This window comes from Drosophila subpulchrella, chromosome 2R (assembly GCF_014743375.2).
Source record: "Drosophila subpulchrella strain 33 F10 #4 breed RU33 chromosome 2R, RU_Dsub_v1.1 Primary Assembly, whole genome shotgun sequence".
In the NCBI taxonomy this organism is placed as follows: Eukaryota; Metazoa; Arthropoda; class Insecta; order Diptera; family Drosophilidae; genus Drosophila; species Drosophila subpulchrella.
In genome coordinates this window covers 302,430-316,921 of record NC_050611.1, presented here as the reverse complement: position 1 = coordinate 316,921, position 14,492 = coordinate 302,430, and the positions used below count along the sequence as shown (strand labels likewise).

Here is a 14,492-nt window from a genome sequence, read left to right as displayed (position 1 = left end):
TATGCGAGGTGGCAATAAAATTCAAGCTGACGCCGCGGGCAGAGTGGAAGCGATCTGCGATCTCGGGACTCCATAAAAATCTTCGGAGGCAGCTTGACAAAGTTTTCACATAAAATAAATTGCTGCCAAATAATAGTCAGGAAACCCGTTAACGTCGATGACGATGGCTGCCTGCCATTTTGGCCCACGGCAATTGATAGGGGGTATGGTGTCAAGGGGTTAAGTGCTGGGGAGTAAAGTGAGTGGGCGGAGTGGGCGGAGTGGGGGTTCAGCCATCAACTTGTTGTTTATTAAATTACAAATAAATAATGAGACTGATGGAAGCCGCTGCCTGCTGCCTGCTGCCCGGAGTTATTAAAAACTTTACAGAAACAATTAACACAGTCAACTGTGGGCTGGGGGAGGGCGTCGCCGCCATCCGAAGCCACCATCTCTGGCTAAGAGGCTTTTGCTTCCTGTCAGGCTCTTTAAGCCGAATGACAAATTGAAATCCTGTATTTCACTTTAAGCCGCCCCCGCCCCACCTCCCACCGTAACCGGAGCATTAACCAAAGTTGCAGCCGCAACAATAACCGGAGTACCATCGTCCTGCGTCCTGGCAGCGGGGAATTGGAATTGCAGCCGCAAATAAATTTGTGCTCGGCAAAATATATGGCAAAAATATAAAGAATTGCATGTGCATAAAAGTAAAGCCATGCCGGAGCAGGAACAATGCCAAAAGCAACAGCGAGCTGCTGCTGCCCCTTTTTCATTACAACAGTCCTGGCACCAGGATACCACCGCGTTACCAGGATGCCGGGATGCCGGGATGCCGGGATGCGAATGGGTTCGGTTTCTGGTTGGGCAGAGCTGGGCTGGAATGGAGTGGAGTGGTGAGTGCGAGGATGCAGATACTCCGGCCATTGTTTGCAGGCGCGCGCTCTGATTAGAGAGCAAAAAATAACAGGCGGCGTGCTGCAGTTTCCCATGTTTTGTTGTATTCTATTCGCAAATGCGGTATCAAAAGAAGCGAGTATCTTTAAACACTGCAAATTGAAATAACTCTTTCGGTTCAGTTGGTGGTGGTGGGGGTAAATCGACCCATCGAGTGGGGCTTTTATTTGCCAAACGAAATAGTATCTGCAGAGGTGCAGATGTGCGAGAATCAATCAATTAAAACAAGAATGAAGCACGGGATGGAGTCGATTATACTCGTTTAAGAAGAGTAAATTTAAATTTGGAAAAAAACATGAAACACAAATTCTGGTAGTCTGCAAAATAAATTAGATAAAACGCTATAGTCGATGGCCTCGACTATCAGATACCCATTACTCAGCCAAGGTAAATGCGAGTGAGATGAAGATATGCATGCAGCAAAGCGACTGATCTTAAGATTGTCAAGATTCACCTAGCTTATAACCTTTTAATGAATGGTCCGACTTAAATAAACTTGTGCTGCCCAAGAATCTCTAGAATCTGCTTGCATAATCCCAACTTTCAAGCTTTTAGTTAGTTTCCGAGATCTCAGCGTTCATACGGACATGGCTAGATCGACTTAGCTAGAGATCCGGATCAAGAATATATAAATATACTTTATAGGGTCCGAAACGGAATCGATTTCTTAGGTCTTCAAATATGAAAAGTTTCTTTTATAGTACTTACTTATTATTAAAATTTTAACGATTGATTGCTTTCTTAACTAATAAAGCTGCCAAACAACAAGTTGCGGAAGTCTATAAATACTCTGGGATTTCATTGATCTCAGTCAATGTATCTTTTTCTCACATCTAACTTAACTGCCTGTTACAAGAGACCCATATTGCATTATCTATGTTTACATGATTTGGCTCCTTTAACTTGAACTTTTCTGGTGAGCTACCATCTGGCCCAGCTCGCCATTAACCAACTGCAGCTGTCAGCGGCTTTCAGATGTGACCGCCCAGGCCCGTCCGATCTGCCCTCTCTTTCTGGCCGTCTCGCCCCCTCTCTGTCTATCCTCCTCTCCATCCCCCTGCCCTGCTGCCAGTCATCCGAGCGTGCGTTTTGTGCTCTAACCAAAGCGCTCAGTGTTAGTCTTTGATTTGTCACACCAAAGCGAGCTTTTCATGGCGTCCTGTCAGAGTTCTTTTTCCCCATCTGCCAGGACACTCTGAGGAGAGGAGAGGGAGACAGCGAGGGGGAGGGAAGATAGTCCCCATCGCTGGGAATCTGGGGGCTCTGTTGTGCCTGTTTCACGTCCAGTTTTAGCCCTTGGCTGATTTTTGATGAAAAGTTTTCAGTTTCACATTATTCATGCAGCCAACCCCCGCTTTTCTTTTTTTGCGGTTGAATGGAGCCTGCAATTTTTTCTATCTCCTCTTATAATTTTCACCCAAAAAATTGTGTTGTCATTGTTGTTGGGGTATTTTAATTTTGCGCAAATGGAAAATAATAATCAAGGCAAAATAATAAAATGGACGCAGGCGAGAAAGGTGCAGGAAATCGGAAAATGGGCTGGAGGATTGACAGGACGACCCCGCATGTCAGCAAAGTGGGGTTGGAAGGGGAGGGGCCCGCAGCATCCTGTGGCTTTGTTTCGAGTGATTCTCAACAAAGCGCAGTGCACTTAATTCTCTTTACGCACACAAACAAACGGGCACACACACTTGCATGAGGGCAGACATGTATGACAGGCTTTTTATGCCTAAGTATCTTAAGTTGTCAACTCGAAAGGCAAAAGAAATCCTTTAATTTGCAGTAAAATGCAAAACGCAGCGCCACTTTGTCACGAGGGGGTTGAACATCTGCGAGGGCATGGGTGTGTATCTGTGGGAGGGGAGTATCCGAGCGAGGGTGTGCGTCCGTGTATCTGTGTGCCAAGGAAGGCAACAAGTCAGCTTCTTCTGGCGGCGGAGCGTACATTGGACTTTGCCACTTGGCATGCGAGCGCAGGCGAATGGCGCCTCAAGGTATGCAGTAAATTAAAATGCAGTGACAGTGGCGGGCCATGGCCCAAAAAGGGGGTTCAGGACCGGGGGCCGAGGGGGCGGCAGGGAATGACATGCTTCTCGCATGAGGGTTGCACTCTCCTTTGCACTTTTCACATTAAAAACTTTTGCCCGCAAGCCAGCCCACGCGCTCACATGCCATTCTCTGTAGAAGCACCGAGAAATATTGGGGCACCTTTTCATATTTCTATTTAAAAGTATAAAAGAAAACATCCCAGTTCTCATGAATTTAAGCATCTTTTATTATTTTATAGCGACATAATTCCTTTCAAATAATATAAGATGCTATTTATAGCTCACCATTTCCATTTTGACTGATAATAAATGAGTTCTCCTACCGCTATTTCAAATAAATAAAAGGAAATATATTTTTCACAGTGTTTAAATGTATGCTCTCAAGAAAAGCCGACGTTCTGAACTTCAGTTTTGACAACACACTCCCACACACTACCTAACAATTACAATGCATTGAGGCATGAGCGTGCTAGAGACTTTGATTTGGCCAGGATGGAAAGAGGACTTCCTAGACGCAGGACACTCCGTCTGGTTAGAACTCTGGGAGCACACCTCGCTGGCGCTATTTGCATATGAATAGCAAGCAGGTGGAATGGCAAACATATCGGGGTGGCCAGCGCTTATGGCCACGTTAATGGCAAACTAAACTGCAAACTTTGCTTTTGCACCGACGCACGCATACGTAATAAAAGGTGTAAATGAGCAAAAGAACCAACTGCCATGCAGCAGGTGAGGAAGTGGGCGGAGGGGTGTGGATGTGGATGAGGATGTGGGCTGAAAGTCAGCCAGGTGAGCAGCCAGCCAGACATGGACTTACGCCTTGGCCCATTATAAGGGCCACTTGCTGCCGACTAAGAAGACAGCTTTGTATTTATTTCGACGGCACAGTGGTTGTGGTTGCAGAGACTAATTGAAATCTATGGTAATTGTTTGAACAGCTAAATGTTTAATTAGTAATTAAGTCGATAAGATTAAAATGTTGTTCTTTTTATTGATTTCTAAGTTATGTAATAACATTTATTATACCTGTCACTCGTAGAGTAAAAGGGTATACTAGATTCGTCGAAAAGTATGTAACGCAAAAGGAAGCGTTTCCGACCCCATAAAGTATATATATTCTTGATCAGGATCACTAGCCAAGTCGATCTAGCCATGTCCGTCTGTCTGTCTGTCCGTCTGTCCGTCCGTCCGGATGAACGCTGAGATCTCGGAAACTATAAGAGCTAGGCTATTGAGATTTGGCGTGCAGATTCCTGAGCTTCTTACGCAGCGCAAGTTTGATTCAGCAGAGTGCCACGCCCACTCTAACGCCCACAAACCGCCCAAAACTGCTCCTACAGTTTTGATGCTAGAATAAAAATTTTAACTGAAATGTATTGTTCTCATCAATACCTATCGATTGACCCACGCACACTTTAACGCCCACTTTAACGCCCACTTTAACGCCCACAAACTTCAAAAAATCGTAAGTATGAACGCGGATATCTCGAAAAATGTCAAAGATAGAGAAATGGGATTTCAGATTTAGATTCCGTAGGCTTGAGCGCAGCGCAAGTTTGTTACGCGAATATGCCACGCCCACTCTACCGCCCACAAACCGCCCAAGCCTGTGACGCCCACAATTTTCATGCTAGATACAAAATTTTAACTGAAATGTATTGGCCTCGTCAATACCTATCGATTGCCACGCCCACTCTAACGCCCACAATGCTTAGATCTGTCTACCGCCGGTAGGTGGCGCATTTCAATCTCGCTTTGCTGCTTGTATTTTCCTTAGCTGAGTAACGGGTATCTGATAGTCGAGGTACTCGACTATAGCGTTCTTCCTTGTTTTTAAAATAATTTTTTTAATATTTTCTAGTATGCTAGAATTTAATTTAATCACTGTGTTAAGCAGTTCACGTAGTGCCGATCGCCCTCCAGGAGAGTGTGCGAAGGCGACTACTATATATAAAAAAAAATCTGCAGTGATAACAAAGTGATACACCAATCGAAAGATATCGCCACAACTAAAAGGATTGCATACTGACTTTACAAATTTCATTTGGGTTGTGCCAAAGTTTTGGGTGAAAGTGTAAAAGTGAAAATTTAGAAAACTGTAGCTTTTGGGGCCGGTGGGGATAAGTGCCCCAGTTTATTAGCCAAATTCTATGCTTACTGAGAATACGCGTCGAATTGCCTCATTTGTTAATATGGCCCGTTCAAAAGGTTTTCCAAAAACAAGATTTTTGGGGATTTTCTAAAGGAAACATTTTTGTCCCTTTGTGGGTTTGAACGAATCCATTTTTGGTTTTGGTGTTCGACTAAATAAATACACTTTTTTTCTTTCAGAACTTTTGTAAGTTTAAGGTGCGATCGACACATCCCATTACCTCGTTAAAAGGTGTTTTTATTTGATTTACGTAAAATAATTGAGATCTAACAATTTTAAATAAGTCAATAAAATAAATTATTCTTTTAAGATTATAATAAAAATTTTAAGCATGGGAGAACCCAGTCCAATACCTCGATTATCAGATTCCAGTTTCTCAACTAAAGGGAGACGCCGATATACATACATGCAGTGCTTTGTGGGCGTTTTAGTGGGTGTGGCAAACTTTTTGGTATTAACGAAACCAATACATTTCAGTTAAAATTTGTATTCTGGCATCAAAACTCTGGGCACCACAGTTAGGGAGGTTTGAGGGCGTTAAAGTGGACGTGGCAAACTTTATTTCAGGTCAATCGGTAGGTATTGACGTAACCAATTCATTGCAGTTCAAACATTTATTCTAGTTTGTGGGCGTTGCACTTTGCTAAACCAAGCTTGCGCTGCGCAAGAATCTCTAGAATTTAAATGCTTTGAAGACCGGCCAACACATTTCAGTTAACATTTTTCTCTAGCATCAAAACAGTGGGCGCCAAAGAAGCAAAGTAATCTAAATAAGAAATCTCTAACTCCTACGAGTAAGGCGTATAATTATAAAATTTGATTTTTATGGCCAGGAGCGTGGGGCGACTACGAAATAAAGCCGCAGGGTTGAAAATCTGCTGTGATAGTCCGATCTTAACGAGTGGTATACCAATCGCAACAGCAATTCATCTTTAAATTTCCTTAATTTTCCAATTCCAGCAAGGACAAGCAAGGACTTTTCATTTTTTTAATCGTGTCATGAGAACGAGACAATTTGAGAAGGTATATTTAGTAGTCGTATTTTTAATCATTTTTCGGAACAAAAATGTTTATAAAGATTTTGTATATTAAAGCTCTCCTTCAATTTCGTTAATTATTTACATCGTCAAGAGGCGTTTTTCATATATTTAATCAAGTTTTTAAATAATAATTTTTTGAAACATAGTGAATTTAAGGTTAATAAATTAAAGTGTGAACAAACTTAGTTGTGCAAAGTAAATAGTGAACTCTCGGAAATTCAAGACGATTCAGTGATGACGAAATCAAACTTATGATTGCATGCCAATTCTCTTTAATCAGTGACCATTAGCTTAAAGGTGGAACATTTACATGTTACGCAGATATTTTGAAACCTTGATTGAAAGGTAAAAATGGAATTGCAAGAACCCGCATCCAACCCACTGTGCTGTGTGTGTATTAAACTAAATTTAGCGTCACTTTGAGTTACGGCAGCTGCGGTGACGATGACTTGGTAGCCTTGGCAGCCGGGCTATTACAATGCGAGAGCCGGAATAGTCGCGGGCTGGGAGTTCGGGAAGGCCACCAGAGTCCTGGCAAGGACATCATGTTTGCAAATTTATGTAGTTGTAAGTTGTGCCAAAGGAAATGCCATAAAAATGGGAAACACAATTGTGCGGGCAGTGGCAAACCGACGGACGGATGGATGGCTGAAACGCCGGCTTGGCAAGCTCGGACGCGTTTAAAGTGCAATTAGCGCACGTAATTGTAATCGAGTTGGCCAGGAGGCACCTGGAGCCGCCACCGGCCATCCCCGCCCACTTTCCACTTCCCACTTCCGGTGGAAGGTAGGTGGTGACTCCGGCTTACGGCCCCGTGTACCTTCAGTCAGCCAAACCACGGGGCTGCGCTCTTTTTTCACCTGCCTTTTTTAAAGGCAACCAGGGAGCTGTAAATAAATTTGGCACTTAATCATATTTACGGATTTCGTGGGCACATTTATTTATGTGTCCCACAGTGGCCGCAGCTACTCACTGCACTTTGCCTCCAGTATTGTGATGGTGATTTTTTTAGCCATTTAGCGGCTTGAGCTGGAGGATTTCTGGCCGGACGGAAATACAATACGCCCAAGACCAATTTGGGCCCGTTCTCGAGAGTCGGACTTTCTGCCTAATTATGCGTTCAGGCATTGTCATGGATAGCCGAAAATCCAGGAATCCAAGGTCTAATTAGGCCCAAAGCGTTGGCCATTGTGCCACACCGTTAGACGGGCATTGTTGCCGCCTCTCATGCCGGGTTCACTCACCTGCTCGCTTCCGCTTTTTGGCTTTATCAATATTTCAGGCATTTAAAACGGCTGCTGTAAGCCGTAACTTGGAACTGATTTATTTGCCATTTGATGGCCGGCGAAATAAATAAACCAATTTCGGTTTGGCCATTGTTTCGCTGGATATGTTGTGGTTCCTGCGGGTTTCGTTTAATTTTCGTAAGTGTTGAACTCGATGTTTTTGCATAATTTGCGGTCTGTTTTGATCGGCATCGAAAAAACGTCCGATAACAGGGATATGTTTGCTTTGAAATGATTTAAGCGAAATTAAAAGACTCGCCCAGTGATTGTTTATGAGCTGGCATTTGAAATAAGTGCTTTGACAAACTCCTGTTCCCGGGAATTCATTACTCAGCCCCGTTGCTCTGCTCATCGATATTTGTCACTATTGTTGTCCTCGATTATTGTTAAGTGCAGGTGGGTTGGCACACGGAGCTCCGAGAATGGAGAAAACTGTCACTTGAATGCATTTTCATTACACCTCATTACATTTCACTTGCATCTGCAATTGTGTCACGTCGCCGGCTTTCGCTGCCTTCGAGCCTATGAATGCCAGGCAGAAAACTGCCGAGCGAATGGATTCGTTAGCTGAATGGGCTGTGAGTGTTTTTAATTGAAAACAATAAAGTTCTGCTGGGGGAACTGGGACTCCTCCCAAACAATGCATTAAATGTGGCTCTTGAGCTTTAATACGAACTTGTGACGCCCTTTTAATCGTTTGAATTCCCATCGGGGGTTGGCGGTAAAAGATATTATATAATATATATATAATATATTATAACATACTTGTTCGCTTCGGCTATTTTTTAAATATTTTATACTTATTCCCTCCAATTATTTGAACTAGTTCGAACAGAATAATAGCCGGTGGAATATTAATATTCCAGATACCCCACAAAATACTCTAACCCATTGAGAAGAATCCCGCGCTGAGCTAAAAGCTGAGCATTCGATGGATTGTTCGGTTCGCTTTCTTTGTTCGAGGCGTAAAAGGCCTCCCATGGAAATGAAAATGGAAACGGCGGTGATAGAGCCGCCGTAGATGGATAGATACGAGTCGTTTTCGCGGCAGACAATACTCGTACACAAAATGCGAATGCGAAAGTGATAATTAAAAATCGCGCCATATATACTGGTTACCAGATACTGTTGTTTCCCGGCCTGAAATGGTTATTGTTTATGATTTTCTGCCGCTGCCGAGCAGGATATTCGCGTTGCAATCAGCACTGGTCTGGGGGAAAGTGGGCGGGGCGCCATGGGGACGCGAACGAAGTGATCAATGCGCCTAACAATGATTGACGGCACTTCCAGGGGCGTCGTGGAGTGGGGGCATGAAAAGGCTGTCGAAGATGGAGCTCCCCCGCACGGCTGCCGCTGACAAACAATTATGCAAAATCGCTGGCGTTTGCAGTTTTATGCAGAAATTAATTTTGCATTTTTAATTTTACAGCGCCTGAGGCGGGGGCTTAAAGCGAGGGGAGAACCCATCACATGGCGCAAAACGCTGCGACAGCAATCTGCACTGCTCACAAAGGATTGATAAGGGCCAGAGTTAGATGGTCATACACTTAAAACAAGTTAGCTGTTCAGATGTGTGTGCCTTATTTAATTAATAGTTTATCATGCTAAGAATTTTAAAGGTTTTATTTAGCGAACAACATTAAAAAATGTGTTCTAGCCTTGGCTAAAAAATCATATTTTTCTAAACATAGCAATGTGGCCTAAAATAAAAAAGTAGCTTTAATAAGTAACATTAACATCTATTAATAATAAGTGTTTTTTATGTTATTTAATTGTTATCGGGTTAAATTATATAGGCACTTAACACCAATCAAAAGCTTAAATTCTTAATAATATATGTATATTCCGAGCCCAATTCTTTACACATTGACTTAGCCAAAAAGTATATTCCTGTTACTAATCTTTTAGTAATGTAAGAATAGCGCTAAGACCTATTATGTTCCCTTTAAAGCTATGGAAACTTAAGGCTATAAGAGTTTTAAAGTGTAGCTCACGCGATCAGCAATCTGTTCTATCTTTTCGGACACGTACCCCCGAGGGTGGGCTGTTCGCTCGCTTCCCAATTCGCAAATCATTCCGCAATCGGAAGACAAAGTCGTTGGTTTGCACAAGATGACACAAGCGGATCGCCGAGATTTGGTCAGCCTGCCCCTTGAGTCGGCTTTCTTGCAGGAGCAGGACCAGCCCCGCCTGGTCCGGGTTCAGGATCCTGATCGCCAGGACATGCAGTTCCCGGACATCTGGCTGCGTGATAATTGTCGCTGCAAGGAGTGCTATTTGCCACAGACTCTGAGTAGGTTGCCCCAACTCTGGAACAGCCTGGACACCAGTGTCCGGGTCCGTAGCCAGAGTGTGGATGCGGAGCAGGAGATCCTGTACATAGAGTGGTCCGATGGGCATGCCTCCCAGTATCCGTTCAGTTGGCTGAGGGAGCGGGACTTCTCATCTGCAAATCGCCGGCGTTACCTGCGCGACTTTTACCGCCCGGAGCAGAAGTTGTGGAGTGGTCGGGACTTTGAGGAAATCCGTAAAGTTTTCTGCTACCAAGAGCTAATCAGCTGTGACTCGGCGCTGCAGCAATGGCTTCTCCACTTGGCGACCTTCGGAGTGGCACTGGTGAAGAACGCCCCCCTGGAAATGGACGTCCTGCGGAGGCTATCCAACCGAGTGGGCTTCATGAGGCGCACCACCTATGGGGAGGAGTTCAGTGTGCGGGCTCAACCAGGAGCCAGCAACTACGCCTATCTGGCAGCCCCTCTTCCCCTCCACACAGACATGCCCTACTTTGAGTACCTGCCCGGAGTGACCATGTTGCACACCTTGGAACAGTCGGCCTCTCCGGGCGGGGTCAATCTCCTGACCGATGCCTTTTACGTGGCGGAGGTGATGCGGGAGCGACATCCGGAGCAGTTCCGGGTGCTCTGCCAGACTCCTGTGGATTGGGCGGACATCGGAAGCGAAGGCGATCTGCAGTTTCACAATATCTGGAGGGCACCTGTGATCAAGTGAGTAATTTTGGTAATAATTAATAACGTTCACGCGAAAGGGTTATCATAGGTTTCTTTTTAAATTTAAAAAACGATCAACATTTGGTTTATTTTTGAGAGAAATATAAATACATAACTATATCACAAAAAGCTTTCCTATTATTATTTAATTATTATCTTTTAAAGTTTTCGATTCTTACAAGTTAGTTTATTTTTTTTTTAAGCCGTACTCTTTTTTAAAGCTCGGCTTAAGTATGGACTTATTTTATAAAGCACTTAAACAATATCATTAGTTTTGACATTTTCTTTCGTTTTAAATTCATATTGAATAAATAATCTACTTGAACTTTTATAAAGAGATTTTTTCATAAATCTTAGATTTTCAGAGACTACAAAATAAAACGAATTTAATTTTCCCAACACTATATACATATATTAGGGCGGGTCGATTTGCAAGCCTAAAATCGTATGGGGGACGTTATCTATAGAGGATTTTAAGCAATGTTACCGAACAAACTTATGGTCTAAAATTATGGTCAATATGAATGTGTAGTCTACTATGATATTTCAATCCTTAAAATCCTTTGAAGATAACGTTCTTCCCATACAATTTTTAGGCTTCCAAATCGACCCGCCCTAATAAACATATATGTTTTGATTATATTGCTAAATTTATTGAACATTTCTTAAGTGCCGAGAAAATATTTTTCTAAAAGAGACATAGTTGCTGGAGCAGACCTGGCTAACCACATTCTGTCCCCGTTTCAATCCGTGGCAGCTTGGACGCCGAGGGGCGGTGTGTGCGCATCAACCACAGCATTCCGCAGCGCGACAGCCACTTCAGCGTGCCCCTGGAGCAGGTGCGTCCGTGGTACGAGGCGATGGCGACCTTCGTGGGCCTGGCCCACGAGCACTCGAGCGGATTCAAGACCACGCCCGGCGACGTGCTCACGTTCGACAACCTGCGCCTGGTCCACGGACGAACCGGGTACGACGACACGGACCGCAATGTGCGCCACATCCTGGGCGCCTTCGTCGACTGGGACATCGTGTACTCGCGGCTGCGGGTCCTGCGGAGAGCCTCCTCACCGGACGCCCCTTAGACTGCAGCCACATGTGCTTTCATGGCCACGTTAATTAGCCATCTATCATTGCCAGACACTTTGATTGACACCGCAAAGTAGCCGTGGAGCTATTCGAATTATTAACCTACTCTGTCGCATTTTATTCCTAATTGGAATTTATCCTTTATTGACATTTTGAATAAATACTATTTTAATGGTTCTACGCCTTTGACACACTTTAATGCTAATTGACTTTATTTAATTGGGGTATACATGTGTTTGCAGGCCTCTCAAGGCAGAGAAAGTCGATTGAGCTAATCTGCCAAACGAGAACATCTGGCTGATTAGTTATTCAATTAGATTCGATGACCTGTTTTAGATTTGATAGGAATGTTAGTCTGCTTACCATACACACAGGTGCTTATTTATGTTATGTAGAAATAATAAATCATTACAGATATCTAAACACATGGGCTTGTTCAACTATAGTTATTTATAGAAATATATTTTCAACCCTTTAGGTGAATCAATAAAATAGATGAAAAGTACTAAGAAAGTAGATACTGTGGATGATTTACAAAACAGAAATATAGAGATAATTTTAAATAAGCCTAAGTCCAAGTTAAATATTGAGATTAAGATATAGTTATTAATGTCCTTGGTTCAGCCTGTTTTAAATGCTTCCAATGGCAGGGTATACAAACTGATCCACGCTTCAATACCCAATTGCCAGCCAACAGGCCACTGGAAGTGAAAGTCCAGCACACGTCATTGTTTACGCCGGGCAGCAAAGTGGCTTATCAGTGGCCAGTTGAGTCAACAGCGTCGTCTGTACGTGTAAATATGTATTTCGGTTATCAATTTATGGCGATGCCGAGATCAACGGCGACTTGGCAGAGCTCTTAGCTCTTGGCATGCGAGTAAATCACACCCACACACCTCCGGTGGCAAGCCCCCGGATTTTTACGGGACAGGAAGAAAGTTTCGGTTTGTCTTGGCCTGGATGCCAGGGTGTTTTTTCGGGCGTTTGGGTGCGGTGTCCCGCAGGCAAATCCTTTGGAAATCTTTTTATTTATGTCATTGATGCCACCAGGACCAAGTGAGAGCAGAGGAAGCAGCCAGCATCCGACAGCCAGCAGCCGGAATCCGAGCTGGAGCACAAGCACATGAATTTGTACATGGCAGCGAGTAAATCCCTCTAATAATCCACATAATAAGCACTGGAAGTAGCTGTGGCAGCAACAGGCCGAAAGGGTTGCCCCGGCTCTTGTTTATAAGTTCATAAAAGTCAACGGGCCGGGACGTTCGACTGCGGCGGGGCGGGGCTCATAAAAAGCGAGCCAAATGCAAACGGAAAATGGCCAAAGAAAAAAGGCTGGCTAAAGCCACCAGTCGCAAATCCAATTTCTTCGGAATGTGTGTGAGCTTGGGGGTAGGTGAAATTTTACTGCAGTTTCGGGCAGACCGTGGCGCAGTCATAATGTGTAATTGAAAACCTGTCCTGAATCGTACCCCTGGGTGAGGTTCTATATGGCCCTTACCGACAGAAAGAAAACCCCTAATTGGCAACACGGTCACCAAGACTCAAAGTGTGCGACATACCCGGGAGTATTGCTGTTATGTAGCCGAGGAACTATAATATGAACAAGTGCTTTCAAACAATAAATAAAAAGTAAATGGCAAAACCCGAGATCTGACCTTAAATACCCAAAAATAATATTGTTCGGAATCAAACTTAAAATAATGGGATCGGTAACGTTTTCCTGCTTGGGTTTTTAACTATCTTATTTATATAGCCGCAAAATTTAAAACCATAATGCATACCATTGTTATAATTATATTTTAATTAAGATAATACTAAGGATGTTTATCATAGCTTAAATTGTATACACGTTTTTGATAGATATTCATATCGTATAATTTTTTACCCCCTCTTGTTTTTTGCTTCAGCCCTGTCGTAAATGAAACCTAGAAAATGTCAACCGAAATGATTATAATGACCCTTATATTTATTTTTTCGGCAAAGGCAACTATATTCCAGATTTACCAAAGCCAGAGAAAGGGTTTCTAGCGTGACACTCGTACAATTGGCAAACTAATACGCTTACATACAATTTCCGCCATTTCCGCTGTGGCTGCGGCTTTGCTTCTTGGCCCTCTCCTTCCAATTGGGATTGCGGTCGGTTTGTGTGCCAAGATTTTGGCCGGGACAATGCCAAGTTTGGCTGTCACAATGATAAACATGCGGCAATTGACGCAATCATTGTCTGCCCATGAATTGAATTAAATCAACTCGAGTGGGAGCCCCATCTTCGCGCTGACACTTGCAAAATCAGCGAAGGACATCTGTATTTTCTAGCCTGTGATTCTCGAAAATTAATGCCTCGGTTATGCCTGGCGTGGCATCGAAATCAAGCCACAACTATGGGTTACAACGAGTGATTGTCAGACGGCGGGAAGGGGTAACCAGGGGTTAGGGCTCCTTGGGTAATGCCCCATAATTCCGATTCCGCTGCAGGACAGCGCATTTTGCTTATTAGAATCCGCTTGTGCTCCTCGGTGGATGTTTGTGCCTGGATGTGAGCTCCTTGATGCCGCTGGAGGGTAATAAATTCCCGGGCTGCCCCCCTCGTCCTGGCAATTTCAAAGTTTATCACCAGCGCGCGTCTGCAACTTATGTCGTCTTTTTCCGCTCCCTCGTCCTGGCCCCTCCGGCCTGCTCCTGCCCTTGCTCCTGTTTGTCTTCACGTCTGTTGTGGTTATGTGAAATCACATCGTAAAAATGTCCAGGTCCAAATGCTGCTGCTGTGTGGGTGGTGTGAGTGCGAGTGTGGCCCGGCCAAAGCCCATAAGTCCCGCCTGTCTCACCTGAGTTTCGCGGGGTGGCGGCAGGGCAACCCTTTCGCCATTCAATTTATAGATGCCGCCCATATAAATATTTATTTCTATGTGCCGCCGCCTGCCCCTTTGACACCACGCCGC

General features: G+C 44.0%; 1 protein-coding gene across 1 annotated transcript; it reads left to right on the top strand.

Moving 5' to 3' along the window:
* The first annotated feature begins 9,547 nt into the window (after window positions 1–9,547).
* LOC119550067 (gamma-butyrobetaine dioxygenase) lies at window positions 9,548–11,752 on the top strand. The gene is made up of 2 exons (XM_037858531.1): window positions 9,548–10,464; window positions 11,225–11,752. The coding sequence occupies exons 1-2, from the start codon at window positions 9,572–9,574 to the stop codon at window positions 11,547–11,549; spliced, it is 1,218 nt and encodes a 405-aa protein (XP_037714459.1). The 5' UTR covers window positions 9,548–9,571; the 3' UTR covers window positions 11,550–11,752.
* Window positions 11,753–14,492: the final 2,740 nt, after the last annotated feature.

Coding starts and splice junctions, on each gene's coding strand:
- LOC119550067 (XM_037858531.1), top strand. CDS start 9,572: ATGACACAAGCGGATCGCCGAGATTTGGTCAGCCTGCCCCTTGAGTCG. Junction 10,465..11,224: donor TGGAGGGCACCTGTGATCAA/GTGAGTAATTTT, acceptor AATCCGTGGCAG/CTTGGACGCCGAGGGGCGGT.